This window comes from Teleopsis dalmanni, chromosome 2 (genome assembly GCF_002237135.1).
Source record: "Teleopsis dalmanni isolate 2A chromosome 2, ASM223713v2, whole genome shotgun sequence".
Lineage (NCBI taxonomy): Eukaryota > Metazoa > Arthropoda > Insecta > Diptera > Diopsidae > Teleopsis > Teleopsis dalmanni.
The window spans coordinates 175503768-175521949 of record NC_051847.1 but is presented as its reverse complement, the minus strand read 5'-3'; the positions used below and the strand labels follow the sequence as shown (position 1 = coordinate 175521949).

General features: G+C 27.0%; 1 protein-coding gene across 1 annotated transcript in view; it reads left to right on the top strand.

Moving 5' to 3' along the window:
- Window positions 1–15979, top strand: part of LOC119681854 (peroxidase-like) — a 72785-nt gene extending 56806 nt beyond the window's left edge. Inside the window, exons 4-10 of the mRNA XM_038095146.1 lie at window positions 170–260; window positions 11277–11665; window positions 11985–12158; window positions 13864–14794; window positions 14863–15141; window positions 15733–15829; window positions 15896–15979. Of these exons, the coding sequence (XP_037951074.1) occupies window positions 170–260; window positions 11277–11665; window positions 11985–12158; window positions 13864–14794; window positions 14863–15141; window positions 15733–15829; window positions 15896–15946 (2012 nt within the window). The 3' untranslated portion in view covers window positions 15947–15979. The remainder of the gene's footprint in view (window positions 1–169; window positions 261–11276; window positions 11666–11984; window positions 12159–13863; window positions 14795–14862; window positions 15142–15732; window positions 15830–15895) is intronic.
- Window positions 15980–18182: the final 2203 nt, after the last annotated feature.

The following is an 18182-nucleotide window of genomic DNA, read 5'->3' as shown; positions in this document are numbered from 1 at the left end:
GTATTAATATTTTGATTAAAATATTATGACTAAACCGAATAACTATGTATTGCTATATAATCTTCCAGATTGATAATTACTTGATTATATCAAAATTGAAATTTTGAAATAAATCTCAATATACAACTTAACAGTTTTTTTTATAAAATTCCAATAATGATATTTTCAGATGTTTCGCAGCCAAAAGGAGATTGGAAGGCAGATGACTTAGCCACTGTTGGTGAACTAATACTCGATATTTCGATACAATTAGCGAGAACGTAAGTCATAATTCCAATCCAATATTTTTTATTATTTTTTAACTTTTATTGTTATAATTATTTTTATTTTACTTCATTGTTAATCTTAATCAAAACATCAAAAATAAATTATTTAATCTCTAGACTTTAATGCTATTGCAAGTGGGAAGGGTATAATTTAATGGCTTAATGCTTTAAGCCAAACCTACAATTTTTATAAAATAATAGCAAAAAATTGCTTACAAATTGCTTTGAATGATGGAGGAAAAGGCCTATAGACACGAGCGTCAAATTAAGAATTTTGGTTGCATTTAAAAAAAATACAATTAAAAAAAAATTTTGAAAAAATTTATATCTATCAATCACCGCACGATACACACAAAATTATGTTGTTTGCATGGTTTTCTTACATATGCATTATTAATGAAAAATTCATAAACAAATTGTTTAAAATAAAATGCACGTTTCTTGCAACATGTTGCCAGGCATAACTTCAAAGACACAGAAAAATATTTCTGATGTTTTGCAACGCATGGAAGGAGTTGCTTATACTAATTTCTTTATAAATTTTTAAAAGCAAAGCATAAGCATTGCAGTATTCATTAAAATGACATTAATATTAATTTCAAAGCATCTATTAGTATATTTGCGATATAACTATAATAAAGATCTTAGAGATATTTCGTTATCCTATTATAGACGTCTTTAACTTCAGCTATTATTTGTAGATTTTACGTAAATAGTTGTTGCATGACGAAGATGGAGTTGTTTTTGGAACTGAGATGAACTTTATAATTTAAATGAAGACATCTAAGTCATTTGCAGTCTCCAATTCTGAAATAAGTAATTATACATTTTTTGTAATTAAGATTCATGTCTTGTAAAATATCCGTAATCGTACAAAAGAATGTACAATTTAAAAGCACAAACTTGGAAATTATTTAGTTAGACATATTGATTTTAAAACTTTAAAACATAATGTTTCAATATTTCAATTTTGAATTATTTTAACATAACTATTTCGAATAATTGACGTGTTAATTATAGTACACATACGCTATATTAGGCTGGAGTGGTGACCTTGTACAGCAAAGCCCACTTAAACTCAAATAATTGTTCGTGCTAATACTACGAATTGAAGTTGTAGAGAATAATCTCTAAAAAGACAGCACTGGGTGCAGATGCAAATAACGCTGAAATGTACGATTCCCTAATTCAATTCAAAGTGAACCAACTAGTTAAGTCTATAAGGTTAAGTCCCCAGTTTCATAGAATAACAGCATTATCAACTCTATATAGGCATATATAGCTGAAAAAAAGGTGAACACAGATTTGTCTTGCTATTTAAAGCCACAACCATGATAAAAATTATTAGTTTGGTACAGTGGTTTCCACAATCACTAGATGCCAACTTGCTGGATTTCGTGGTCTGGGTCAGCAATAAAAATATCAGAGTACTTATGTTGAGCATATAAACTTCTCTTTTTGAATTCTTGAAGATTCATTAATTCTTGCAAAATTAATTCTTGTGAGTTTTTTCTTATTTAGAATCGAAATCTTTCTCTGTCGATTCTAATTAAGAATCGATATCGTCAAACTGTCCTGCTTTTTAACAAGTCAGAGTGATTCTGGCAAAGCTGTGAGTACTGGTAATATAATTCTTTTATTTAGTAGTAGATCTTATGGTAACGTAACTGAAATCTATAGTTCACACTTAAGGCAGCATTTTTGTAGTTTTAAATAAATAAGAAAAATGTATAATTATGTTAAAGCTATTTGAGCCAGTGCACTTGAGCACACTTACTCTTACTTAACATGAGGTATTTTCAAAACCCCTCTTTACGCCTTGTATATGTTATCAACATATTTTTTATGTTGTCTCAATATTAATTACACATTTTTGGAAATTTCCAGCAGAAAGACGTCTTATAATATAACGAACGTATTCATTGAAAATTATAAGTAGCTGCTTTTTAAAACTAAGATGCACCACAGTTAATTAAAAAACAACTATCATATAGGTATTTGAATATATAGTTAAGTCTGGACACTGGTATTGCAATCGTTCAGGTGTATCATCCTCATGCATTTACAACAATAATCTCGCTTTTAAAAATTTAAAACTATTTTTTTTTCTATATATATATTTTCTATATATTTTCTATATATTTTCTGTATTATATATTTCATAACATGAACTATAATTAATTGTAAATAATTATATTTTTATATGTCAGCTTACTTCTCTGTTTTCCCAAATACAAAAAATCATGTATCAATATTTTATTGAACACCTCCAACTGCGTTAAAAAATGAAATTAATTTATGAAAAAAGTTCAAAGTTTGGATCATTATCAGTTGTTTTTTTCCTGTTCACCTGCTTGACAATGTATTGCACAATGTAACACAGAAGGTGAGTCGAATTACACTGAACACAAAAAAGTTCATTAACCAATGCAACACAACTTGAAAAATATCTTTGTTGCAAGAAAATCATGTGATGTTGCTCACAATTGAAAGCTATGTAATATGAGATATCATGAAATGCAACCCTCAAGATTTTATGTAAAACCAAAATTAAGCCAAAAAAAAAATCGAAAAAAAACAAAAATTGCAAGCCCAAACCGCATCTGCAGTTTGTAAACAAAGATTTTCTTATGCAACCTTAAAAGATACGAATGTGCTACCTTCAAGTAGAATGTATTATTGAGACTTGAGAAATCTTGTAAGAATAACATATATTACATTTACTAAAAATAGTCAAAAATTAAGTTAAGAAAAAAAATTATTATCATTCTAAGATTCTTATATATAGTTAGGTTTTCCTGAGTTGTGATTTGCAACAACAAAATTTTATTATTTTTATTAACTGAATTTTTGGCTCACCATACAGTTGCTTTGATTATTGTCAAATTCCCATCATCAGTGGTCTTTTTGGAGATATTTCTTACATATAATTATATATAACTAATTTTTAGAGACTGCAAGTATTGATCTCTACCTCAGAGGTAGAGATCAGTTCTTATATATATGGATATGGTCGATAATGGGGAGAATTTGCTTGTACTTTTCTTGTAAAAACATCATATGAGTAATTAAAGCAATTACTTAAAAATGTGCAGTTGTAATGAAAGTAGTTTTAAGGGGCGGAGATAAGGGTTGGATGTGTTTTGTGAAAACATAATATATAAAAACACAGGTTGTACCTCATACAAAATTATGGATTATATGTTTAGTTCTAACATAACTATATCTCATTCACTTAACAAATATCACTTTTATTTCAAAATATTTTCAAATGTAGTGCACTTGAGAAGTCGGTATGGTATGCTTAAAGCATCTGCAGTAAAAAATTGTGAACATTTCCTTTCTTTAAATATTTGGAAAAAAGTAGGTGACTGAGATGCAAACATCTTAGCTCAAAGAGGAGCTTAGTTTGTGGTCGTCAGTATGTATATATATGTATTTATATATATATTTAGTCTTGCAGTGGATTAATCTACTGGCTTGTATGTAAGTTTGTCATCTTAGTCGCTGCCAGCTGTACTTTCACTTACACGCAGCCAAGTATCTATAGTTGCAGTTGCTTTGTTCGTGTTCATTTCAAATTGCATTCAAATCAAATAAAATATAAAATAAAATAAAATAAAATAAAATAAATGTGATAAAAAAAATATAAAATGAAATAAAATTATTACACGTACAACTAATTATGTTTTTATCTTTTTTTGCATAATTTCTTTTTATTGAAAACGAAGATGCAACTGTGGTTCGAGTTATCAAAACTGGATGCGACATGCACAACATGCGGTTAAATGGTTTTTATATAATCTGAGATTATTGAGATAAATCACATTAGCACGTCTTGCATTGATTTTGATAGATTAAAATTGTTTTCGGTAGACAAATTTTTATGCTGTTTCATGAGTATAACAAAGATTTATGAAGGATGTTTCGTTGTTTAACATTTATTGATTTTTTATATTTTCATAAATATTTAGATATAATTTTCTTCTTCTTTACTATATGAGTTTAAAGATTTGCAAATTTAGAGATATTTTGAATAAATTTTATGAAGCTTAATGAATTGAGATTTGTATTATTAGTTAATGTGCTGGAAATGTGGTATATTTATATTATTTATATATATATATATACATATATATTTTTTTTATAAATTAATTTTAATTATTTACTCAACAACTTCTGAGGTTACTTAGAATTGAGAATTCCATGTTCTTTGGCGGTTCAAGTCATTGTTCAGAGATTAATATCGAAATCGTGAAAATTAGGAAACAGTGTTGGTCACGTGCTGCAGTTTTTGAGTTGAATAATTGTCAAGCATTTAATTTAATTACAAAATTAATTTACTTCAGAATTGTGAAAATTACAAATTGCAGTAATTTAAAGAAAACAAATTATTGATACATAAATCTTGAAAACAAAAAAAAAAAATAAAATTACTTGGTTAATTTGTTACTTAACAACATTTAAGAGATTTACATTCAAGTTAAAAGAAATAATTAATCATCTCTAGAACGCGACACTCAACTGTTGAAGTGTATGTTAGATTTAAATAATTTGAAGCTATTAAAAATAGTTATAATATATATTGATGGCTTAGTTAAATTTATGCTTTTAGAGACTTACAATTTAAAACGCATCAAGGATTGCATAAAACAAATAAAGAATAATCGAAAAATTATAACGGAACTAGTAACCAGTTACTGTAGACTGAATAATCACCTAACAAAGTTAAAAATCCAATCTAACTCAGACTGCAGATACTGTTAAGATGAAATACTGTTGAGTGCCGGGCACTGATGCACAAGAAACATAGGGATTCAAGACCAGGAAAGATAGGCTTTATACTGTTTTTTATTAAACAAATCGGACTTAGAGAAACACACTAATCCAACTAAGGGGCACAATAGATCTTTTAGGACGCAGTGTAATATCCCTTTTTTATAATAATAATGTACGAAATCATAAATCAAATATTCGATATATACACATTTCCTTTTAGATGGTACTTTTTGCAATATAAAGATACTCATAGTTAATGATTTACTAGTCTATAAAAATCAAAGTTTTAATATATAATAAATAATATATATAATATATTTGTGTAAAATATATAAAATAATATTTGACAAATCATTATTTAAAGAGTCACTCATGAAATTATTTTCAGTATAGAGTTCTACACTCTATAACAGCTATTGAAGCTCACTTTTGTCTGGGTTACATTGGTAATAAATAATATTTACTAAATTTGGGATAAAGTATACCTAAAACGGATTCAATAGTTAAATGCAATTCATTCGATGCATTTTGAAAAATGTAGTGTTAAATGCTGGGCAGTATCTATTCAGAAATAAAGATTCCTGGAATCTCTTATTCATTTGAACTAATTTATTTTTTCGTATAAAAATTAACGTACTATATATATACCATGTATATTAATCATTCTGAAATATAACGAAAAGTCAAAGAAATAATTAAGTTAAAAGAGTAACGGTCCGAAGGCTGCGTGGTATTCTATATCATATGATATATCGCAGGTGGAGCATATATTGTGAAAGTATGTTATTTGAAGCAGGTCTATGCTACTGAGTTTATACCGAATTCGGGATCAGAACAAATATTTAGTCTCTTAAGTATAATTTCACGTTTTCATTGTTATTATAGTCGCTATTATTATTTTCAGATTTTTGTATTATTTTTTAAAATTTTAAGTTTTGTTGATTTCTTCAAATAATAATTTAATTCTGTTTATATATATACAATTTTTTTTTGTTGAGTTCTGCAACCTATACTAAAAATATGCTACACTTTAAAGCAAATTAGTAACAAGTTTTCAAGAAATAAAAGATTTACTGTAATTTATGGGATTAAGACATCCGGTACTCTACCCGTATCAATAAAAATACTTTTATTATTGTGTGACAAATTATTTTTTATAAAAATAATTGAATAAAGGATTTTAGCGCGCAATACTCGATGAACGGTTCTGGAAACCATGTAGTATTCAGTTCATTATTATTATTAATTTTTTTAAGTATTGTTGACATCAATATTTATCTCTTAATTAAAGTCTTTATTAAAATTTTTAGATTTTTGGAGTGTACTTTGAAATATTGTTTTTTATTATTTTTTAAACAAATGTTCAATTTAGTTTATATTTATTTATTTATTTTTCTTTTTTTTTGTTAAGTTCCGCAACTTTTGTTAAAAAACTAGTTACATTGAATTAATTGACCTATAATACTTTATTTAAGTAAATATTAATTTTTGACATTGACAGGTACTATACAAAATATCACAAAACTTAATTTACTTGAATGTAATTATGTTTCACAGTTAATGAGAGAACCATGACAATGCAATTTGACGATGTTGATAGCAACATTGGTGACGGACTTTTGATATATTGAAAAATGGTTACTTTACTAATTATTGTCAAATATTATTAATTTTCTTTATTTTAGTATTTTTTTAATTGTGAATATAAAATAGTTCTCTAATTACTTCCTTATAAAACAAGCATAAAATTATGTGTGTTAGTTGTATTATATATTGCCTATTAGCAGTTAAGTTAATATCTACAGCAATATAGCAAAAATATTCCTTTATTAACTCATATGACATATTCCTTCTGTGGTCTAAGCAAAGTAACTCTATCCATTCTTATGAACGGTGCAGAGGAAAAAGAAAGACAAATATAGTTCTATTGGGAAAGGCTAGCAGGACTATCACAATCTAAAATGCTTTTAGGGACTTACAACCTAAAACGCTTCAAAGATTGCATAGAACAATCAAAATATAACCTAATAATTATTAAGGGATAGTTGACCGGTCACTGAAGATTGAATAATCACCTAACAAAGTAAGGAATTCACTTAGACTTAGACTGCAGAACTGTAGGGAAGAGAGAGAAACTTCATACCACGTGCTTGAGGAGTGCCCGGCACTTATGCACAAACGGAAGAAACATCTAGGAGGGTATATCATGAATCATAAAGATTCAAGACTAGGTAGGAAAGATAGGTTCAATACTGTCTTTCATTAAAGAATTCGAATTTTGAGAAACGCTCTAATCCGTCTAAGGGGCACAATAGATCATTTAGATCGCAGTGCTCATTGATTATAACAAATTTGTTTTTAAAAAAGAGAATTTTTTTTATTTTTTAAAGTGTTAAAAGTTACTAATTATAGTAATATATATATTTATAAGCGAACACCACAACATATTGTTTCTGTTTATGAATAATTATGTTTAAGTTTTTTTCATATAACAATTACTAACTATAATTAAATTATTTTGTTCGCATTATAATCACACTTAATAAATGTAGTTAACTTACAAACTTATGATAAAACTTCCGTTGTTTTGCATAAAACAATTAAAAATTAATAACAATAAAAATTAACCAAATTATAAATATTAAAGCAAAAATTTCACAATTTCAAACATTTACTTATAATTATGCGAATTTTAGCATTTAAATATCTAAGAAATATTTTAGCTCATTGACACATTGATATGAATTCGAAAGTAATATCTGAGACAGCATATTGTTACTGTCTCGCCATTAGCAACATTATATCATTGACACAGACGTTAGCAACATTTTTAATGTTGCTAAAGCATTCATTATAATTTATTGTTATAGACTTTTTCAATTTAAGCATTATTTTGGTGCGTTCAGTGTGTGACTTTGAAATGCATTAAAACTTTTTTATTACTACAATTTTTTTTTATTATTGTAGATTTTACACGAACATTTATCAATGTCAGGAAGTTATAAATGTTTTTTTTAGTTTTTGGCAAATTAACAGATGAATTTATATGAAGTGTTTATAACAACAACAATGTAAACAAAATGAATGTATATAAGCAAGTGTTGCTTGCGATACTTAACATTCGTTATTGGTTGCGGGAAAGTACCAAAGCGCTTTTCAATTTTTCCATTATTAATTTTGCGTTTTACTCCAAGTGAATGTTAAGTTTATTAAATTTTTGCAGCGTGAGATTAAAATCAACGCAGTTGTGTGAATATACTTCTTCTTGCCTACTATTTAGTGAAGTTGCTGTATAACTAAAGGTTTTATTAGGTTCATTCAATATAACGAATATTTATAGATGCTTTGATTATTTAGACATGCTAGTTTATTGCTCTTATAGGATTTTTTTAACGTTTTGTTTTTCCTCCTTTGATGACTTTAACATTAAAAAGTATATAAAAACCTTTCATAAAGTGATATTTTATCTTTTTCTACGTAATAAAAAGATCGTAAGTTTTTGTTGGGGAGTAACTTTAACACACGAAAAACCGCCTCTTCTATTTTTTGCGAAAAACTTTTGCTGAAAGGACTGATAAGTTAACTTAAAATTCATTAGTTAGTTCATTAGTTCGTACTAGTACATATTGCAATACAGACATTTCCCATACCTAGACACTTAGACCACATTTGTGCAACTACAGATTTGACTGGCTATTATATTTCAAGCCACACTCACTGTTTTCTGAATATATAATATCTATTTTGATTTCCTTGGGACACTTTGGATAACATGGATTTTCTTTAATGTGAAAATGGTGTTTATACTACCCAAAGCCATGTCTGCTTAGCATCTGTGTCAGTCACTAACTTAATTAACTATGTTGCTTGTTCATTAACGATTTGATTTCTGTCTTATCCTCATCTCTCAGTGGAGCATAGGGCCTGGAACATAGTATTAATGTGTAGTTCTATCTTCTTCTCTTCAATGTTTCCCTACTTTATTGCAATTTCAAGAGTAATACGTCACATCTTCACAACATTAATAATTTTTAGTTATTAAAATTATTATTATTTTAATTAATTATTATTAATTTAAATTTATTATTATACATTTATTTATTATAATTAATACATTAGTTTATAAAATTATTATAAACTTTATGTTTTATTAATTTATATTTATATAAGTTATAAATAAATTAGTTTATAAATATATTTATTATATATTTAAAATTTATAAAAATTTATTTTAATAAAGTTATAGTTTTAAAAAATTTGTTTTCATAAATTTATAATATATAAAAATTTATTTTAATTAATTATTAATTTATTTTAATAACTTTTTAATTTATAGAAATTTTTTTTAATTTTGAATTTATTTATGAACACCACGGTATTCATATTTAAAACAAATTAATTAGAAATTAACATATATAGTAGTTCCATAGTCTCTAACAGAATGTGCTTTATTACTACGTTCACACTGCTGCTAAATCAATTTTTATTAATAAAATTAAGATTTGGTCGTTTCCATTGGCATAAGTTGATTTATGTATGTGAAAGAGCTTTTATGTGTCAGAAAGATCTGTGAAAGTTCTAGGAGAGCTTTCGTTTTTTCACATTTTAATTGTTAGCAGATAGCAAGGTTTGTTGTAAACAGTCAGTTGTTCGTGTTTGTTGAGGTGTAATTATCTACTTTGTTCCGATTAAGTTCCCATAAAAGTAGATATTTTTGTCTCCAACTATAATTGTGTCTTTTATTTCTTTTGTAATTCCTCTATAGGAAGCTGGATTAGTGGAAGCCTAGCGTAAGATTAGTTCGTTTTCTAGCAGTGAACCAATTGTGTCAGTAATGCCAAATTTAAACTAGTTTATGAGTTGTTGAAATCAATGCCAAATTTAAACTAGTTTATGAGTTGTTGAAATTAATGCAGAGCGAGACAATTATTACTCTCTTGACTGATCGGTCGTGTTTGCGTTGCGGGTGTGTTTGAAGTATTCCGTAACAAGCGAGTGATGAAGTAGTTCGTCCAAAGCTGATCGAGACAAGTATTACTCTCTTAACTGATCGGCTATACTGTCGCTGTGAGAATAATTAAAGTATGCCGTAATGTATAAGTGATTAAATAGTTCATTTGGAGCAATTACAATGTTTTTCAGCCAGAGCGTACACTTTGCAGCAAAATTTTTACTTAACAGTTATTAACTTTAAAATTAAATTAGATTTGCTTTACTATAAATATTTCTCAAAATGCATTTTTAATATAAAAATCATTTTATATTTATTTTTAATAGTTTTTTATAATTTTTTAAGAAACAGATGATGTTTCATGCAAGCAATAATTTTTTTATTTTAAATAAGCTTTAATTTATTATTACTAAAAAATATTTAATGTATATGTACATTGTACATATATAAAAACATTATTAATATATACATAAAACAACAATAATAGTAAATTATTTAATAACAAGGAACGAATTCCTGTGACGAACTCATATTTTCTTTATAAATAACATAGAATGTTTATAGCGAATTTGTTGCTAACGAATTAAGCAACATTGTTGGATATGTGGCGATTTCAACTATCGCTAATTCAACAAAAAAAATTTAAGACAAATTGGTAATTAATTGAAGAATAAAATTTAATACATAATTGAATTATCAATGGGGTTTTGAAGCCGAAAAATGTTTCAAAATGTATTCACATAAATTTAACAAAATTTGATTATTTATTAACAATTAATAATAGCACTAACAGTTTAAGCAAGCTGGCTAGTAACGTAGAATTATACGTGCAAATGTTAGACAATATAGAAGATAAAGATATAATTTTAAAAATAATGTTTAAAATTATTTTAAAAATAAATGTTTTAATAAATAGTGCTAGTATTATTTAATAAAAAAATGAAAGGTAAAAAAAGATAAAAATAAAGAATAAAAAAATAAAAGAAAAAAAATAGTGGTGTATTAAACAATTTTTTTGGTTTTATGTTTTATATTATGTATTATTAATTACGCTATACTAAAGAGACATAATATTTTAGTTTTTAATAATATAATCAATAAAATAATTTATAGAAAATTTTATTTATTTTTAATAACATTTAAATAAATTTTTCACAATTTGAGGAGACAATAATATTAGTATTGCCTTTTGAAGGTAGTACATCTTCTTGAGTTTGTGTAGTTTTATAACTAAACTATTAAAAAATAAATAAATTTTTTTTTATTTGTTATTTTTATAGTTATGGTTTATCATATGAGGAAATTGAAAAGGGTTTGCCCACAATTGACACATCAAAGACACTCATACGTGAGGTGTGTCCACCGTTCTTTGCTGGTGTTGAATGTCGGCCGGGTAAATATCGTCGTTTCGATGGCCTCTGCAATAATATTGAACATCCAACGTGGGGTGCTGCTATGTCACCATTTCAACGTTTAATTGGACCACTTTACTCTGACGGCATAAATGCACCACGTATTTCTGTTACCGGTCATGATTTGCCTTACTCACGTATTGTCTCGCGCACCATGCATCCTGATGACGGCTACCATGATCATGCCGGCACTGTTATGGTTATTGCTTGGGGTCAATTCATGGATCATGATTTTACATTAACCGGCACACCACTTGGTAAGCACAAATACATGAATATGAATAAATTAATAATTAAAGTACATTAAATTTTAAAAATAATACTTAAATTAGCTTAAATACTTTAATTAATAGTAATTCATATTTTGATAATTATATGATTTGTATTTGGAAAAATAATATATGAATAACTTTTGCAGAAGATTTTGAAATCTTCCTTATAGTGTTATTTTAGTTAATTGATATAATTTATGTATAATTATATATAATTATAATTTATATAAATATGTAATTATTTTAACCTGCAATACATAACAATCATAATATAATAATAACTATTTTATTTATTATTTTTTAGATCCCATCAACCGTAATGATCCTGAGGAATGCTGTAAGCGTCCCTTACATTTGAAGCATCCTTATTGTAATGAGATCCGCATACCAGACGATGATTATTTCTACCGTTTGTTTAATGTAAAATGCATTGATTTTGTGAGAGGTTTTCCATCACCTAGACCCGGCTGCAGATTGGGTAAGAAGATTCATTCTTTAATATTTATAAATATAATATAATTAATCATATGAAATGTTGGAAAAGGTTCATAAAAAATGTGATTGATTTTTATGAGATTTATCAAGTATTACAATAATACTGGATATCTATATTATAATAATACTGGATATCTATGTTTTTTTAGATTTATCATGTTTATATTTGGGTAAACAATTTATTTAATCAGAAAGTTAAAAGTTTTCAAAATTCGATGATATAATTTTTACAAGAGGTATTGAATATTAACCATATATATTAATATGGTTAATATATATATTATTATATTGAAGAATAATTCACATTACCGTCAATCAAATATAAGTCTAAAATGTTTTAATAAAATTTCTTTGTGACTAAATATTTCAAAAAAAACATGAATAAATAATTTAAATCTATAAAATCTTAAAATTTATATGGTTCGTCTATATGATCTTATTGTCTTTTTTAGTCATTCGTATTTTTTCTAAAAATTTTTCCAATAGAATAAGTATTTTTTTCACAAAAAACTATTACGTACTTCGATAGTATATTAGGAATATTCGGATGTGCTTAGTATCTTACTAAGTAGGTGTGTTTGATTTTCAGATATTACAATAATAACGAGTTATTAAACAATCAGGTTCGTAATTTTTTAGTATTCGGTTAAACTCCACTTAATTTCTAATTTACAAAAAGTAAAAATATAGCACTTCTTTGCTGTTATGTAGCACTGTAACACTTTACTGTCAAAGAATTTTAATCTGCGTTCAGAGATTAACATATTATTACTTTACCAATCATCAAAAATTAGCGACTTATCAAGTTAAATAGAAAGAAACTGACTTTAAGTCAAGCCTAAACTTATACCCTCATTGAAGACGTTTACACCTTTTTGATAAGTGACAGAATGTCAATTAGAAAATTCTAATATCGGACGAGGGTAAGAACTGATACCCCGTATTTTTCTCCCACTTAAGCCAAATAGTAAAAAATAAAGTGATCAATGTATTATCTACTTAATAGTGGTGATTAACTAATAAGTCTAGGCAATTTCCTTTTATTAACCAATCCTTAATTAAGATTTCAAAATTTAGCAAACGAAATATTTTTACAATTTAATTAAAAAATATTGGCAACAGAAATACTTTTATTGATCATTAAACCCAACCAAAAAAATACAGAAGCTTAAGCTTCTTGCCATGTGCCGTTGCCTTAAAAGATCATGGCCCCAATTGCCAAAACACAGAGACCGTCATTCAGTATTGGTAGAAAAATGCGGGTAAGCACTTTTCGGTCATAAATTTTGCACTTTTCGGCATGCTGTCTGCCGGCTTTATCTGTCAGCTCTTATTTTTGTGGGGAGAAGTAGGCGTGATTTTTATATTTTTGAAATACTTAAACGACTCAAATAAATAATGTATTTTAAATGAATGCAATAGCATGACGTTAATGCAATACTTAAAAATTAAAATGCAATCTTAATGAAGTTGGCAGTGGAGTAGTAACAACTGCTGCAGAAGTAGTACTGTAGACTGAATATACATCTGATGAAGACAGAGACTGTAAATAAATTTTAATTTGATTCAGCATATTGTATTAGATTTTTATAACTAAAATATGATTAATTTTTTTTTGATTTACATAATCTATTGTATATATTTTCACAATTTTTGATATATATTTAACATATATAATTTTCTTTAAGGTTCCCGACAACAATTCAATACACTCACCGGTGTCATCGATGCCAACACAGTTTATGGTGTAAATGAGAAATTTGATCGGAAGCTGCGTACAGGCTATGGTGGTCTGCTGCGCATGAATCCTGTATTCCAAGAGTATGGACTTAAAGATTTATTACCACTGAAATTAGATATACCCGATGAGGGTTGCACTCGTCCCAACAAAAGCATGTTCTGTTTCGAAGCTGGTGAAATTCGTGTCAATGAACAATTGGTACTGACCTGCATGCACACTTTAATGGCACGAGAACACAATCGTGTAGCCACAGCCTTAGCACAAATCAACAAACATTGGGATGATGAAACTTTATTCCAAGAAGCACGTCGTATCAATGTAGCTATTGTGCAACATGTCACCTTCAATGAGTTTTTACCCATACTCTTAGGTAAAGAAATAATGGAAAAGTTTGGTTTAGTATTACGAAAGGATGGTTATTGGGATGGCTATGATCCAAGTGTAAATCCTGGCATTATTGATGCATTTGCCGGCGCAGCTTTCCGTTTTGGACATTCATTATTACCTACAGCAGTAGAACGTTGGTCTAAGGCACATAAATTTATTGCGTCAAAACGTTTATCTGACTTGATACGTCGTCCTTATGACTTGTATCGTGCCGGTGTATTGGATGAATATTTTATGGGTTTGATGAATCAAGTAGCACAAGCTATGGACGACTCAATTACACAGGAAGTAACAAATCATTTGTTTAAGAAAGAAGGTGCTCGATTTGGTATGGATTTGGTTTCATTTAATATGCAACGTGGACGTGAATTTGGCTTGCCTGGTTATATGGAATTTAGAAAATTCTGTGGTTTACCTACTTCAAATACTTGGGAAGAAATGTTTGGTTCTATGCCTAATGAAACGATTGTACGCTATGAAAGTATCTTTGAGTAAGTTTTTAAATACTATATGTAAATATTTTGAATATTATTTTAATAATTTATGATTATTTTTTTAGACATCCAGCTGATATTGATTTGTGGTCAGGTGGAGTTTCTGAGAAATCATTGCCTGGCTCTATGTTAGGACCTACTTTTGCATGCGTAATTGCGACGCAAATGAGTTATGTACGACGTGGTGATCGTTTCTGGTACGAATTACCCAATCAGCCATCATCTTTCACACCAGAACAATTGCAAGAATTGCGTAAAGCAAAACTTTCACGCTTGATATGTGATAACACAGATTTAATTGACACCGTGCAAATTTACCCAATGGTGTTGCCAGATCATGAAATGTGAGTAAAGTGAAATTAAAAATTAAAAATTATGGTAAATCTAAAATCTAAAATCCTTATATCATGTTTCCACATAATTTCCACATAATAACTTTGTTATGTTAATGAATTTAAAATTTGGTCGTTTCCATTGGCATAAGCTGACTTATGCATGAGATTTAGCTTATGTGTTCACATTTTGCACAAAAAATACATAACAAATATTTTAAATTTTGGTAATTTCCCTTGGGGAAATTTATTTGCAATGGTTGCATTCAACATTTTTCCATTTAATTCTGTTGATTTATTTATAATGAGCACATTTTTGTGAAAGCTCTTTGTGTAGTAAATTATGCTCATCACCGGCCTTAATAAGCTGACCTGGTATCAGATTATAGATTTTGAACATATACACTATATTGACATGCCTTTATAATTTTTGTATGAAAAATCATACTTGCAAGATTATTGACTAAATTGCGCTAGTGTAAACGTACTTATATTTTAGTTAATTTCGTAAAAATTATTACTGTATTATTAATGACTTATAAATTGGTAACAGTTAACAAAAAAATAATTTTAATAATAATTTTAAACAAATATTATTTTCAGTAACCCCCGCGTGCCATGTAAAAGCGGTATTATACCTTCAATAGACTTAACGAAATGGGCTGATTATTCCGGTCATGATATCGACTCACCAGTTTATGTAAGTACCTTTAAGCCTCAAATAATGTATGTATAACTAATAAAATTACGTAAATTTCTTTTTTAGAATTATATCAACGAAATACCTGACACTTTACTGAACTTTAGAAAGAAATAAAAATTTTACTCCTGCCTTGAAGTCTATATTTGGTCAATTATCATCTTATATTTAAAATCTAATACAATTATAATTTTTTATTGTAATTTTAAGTGTTGTCAAAATTATTTTTGATTTTATTATTTGAATTAAGTAAGAGCAAAATTTTAAATTAAAAAATTCTAGGCTGAAATTGCAAATTGCATTCATGTAATCGAACATAAAACATCGTAAAATCCTACACTTAACTTTATTTTAAGATATAATTTTTTTTTCACACAGTGACCCAGTCTAAAATTTTCATTAGATGGAATATTTATAAAATATCATAATACATCTTCATTAAGTAAGAACTTTGTATAATTTAAAATTTTATTTGTACGCATTTATGTAAAGTGAATTTTATTCATTTTATATGCATTTAATAAAAGTTTTAAATATAAATTTATTTAAGCAAATAAATTTATATAATGTGCTACACTTTTCGAAAAAAAAATGTCAATGAAGACAATAGTTTTTAAAAAATACATCCAGAAAGCCGAATCATTCATATCATAATCTTTAAAAAAATATTTTTTATTCATACAGATACTTTTATTGACATTACTCATGAATTGCTCATAGTAATAAAATTATATTACTAATTTACATATATAATAATCATTTAAATGTTTTATTCATTGTGCAAAAAAAAAATATAATATCGATTCAAAGGAATTATTATATTAAATATTTTTTTTAAAATAAACATATAACAGACATACAACAGAAATAAAACATTTAATATATTTATAGCTAATTTTACAATGTACATTGAAGTGTGGATTTAACTTTAACGATACTTCGGATACTTCCCAATATCTAACACTTAAGTGTTACTTAACTTAAATACGCATTGTAAAATTAACATTTAATTTTTTGCCATTTTTTTATACTAAAGTTTAAGTGTAGGAAGTGAAATAGTTTGAACAGTGAAACCTCTTCAATATACCTCTTATAAGCATTTTTGTAAATCCTTAACCACTTTCAGAAATGTATATCTTTTACTTCTAAGTCACTTTTTGCTACACTACTATTTTTAACCTATATTACTATTTTAAAATAGTTTGCACCTCTATGGCATTTTTCAAATATTTTATTTATTTAATTTCAGTCATAAAAATTTTTTATTCTATCTAAATTTTTTACTTATACTAATTGTTAATATCTTGTTTATGTCATCGCTACATACTTTTATACTATAAACATTCCCTTCTAATAATTTTATATTTGTGTAAATATTATTTTTAAATAGAAAATTATTGTTTAAGCATTGTGAATCATCTTTATTACACTCATAAATAATTTTACATAAAATTTTATATAAATAGGATGAAATATATGTAATAAATTGAATTATTTTAATAAAGTAAAATAAAATAAATAAATTCATGTTTTTAATTGTTACAAATCAATTTTAGAATAGACATATTTATGCTATTAGGTTACAGTTATATAGGTTAGGTTAGATTGGTTACTGGGGCCGTCCGAAGACTCACTTAGACCATGAGGTCCATTGAGATACCCTAAAGAATTTGACATCTGTCCCTATAACCACTTGGTATTGGCTACAAAGCCATTGACACGAGCTATGTACAGTTATATAAGTTACCAAAGAAACTTCTAAATGATATATACATACTATAAAGTTACGTATCATAATACGTAGTCAATATACGTATACAGTAGTTCTTCGCTATTCCGAATCTCAAGTATTTTAATATCCCTCGTAATCCTGACAAAATTAGAAAATGAAAAAATGCATTCTGTACCTTGTAGTCCGGAACCCATGTTATAAGAATATCTAGAGTTACCGTCAAGTGTTAATTAGTGAATAATAACTAGTATTACTAGTTAGTGCCATTAGTATCATTGTTATGCACATTTGAGGTCATCTTCAGTAGAGATGATAACAATAATAAATTTCTAACAACTAATTACTAAATAATAAAATAAAAGTTTCTTCTGGGAAGATCACCTCTACCGTCTACTGGTATTTAGTTCTAAGCTAAAAGCAAACTCTTTTTGATATATTATTCTTTATTTTATGGAATAACTTCATATCCTTTCCCTTATATTAACTTTAATCATTTCTATATTTAGTTAAGTTTTTCCAGTTTTTCTTTAAGAAAACAAGTAATTTTCAAGGCAAATTAATCCTTTCATGGTGTTAATATTGGCGTTCGGTTTTTAGGCATTTTGTTCATCTTTTAGATAA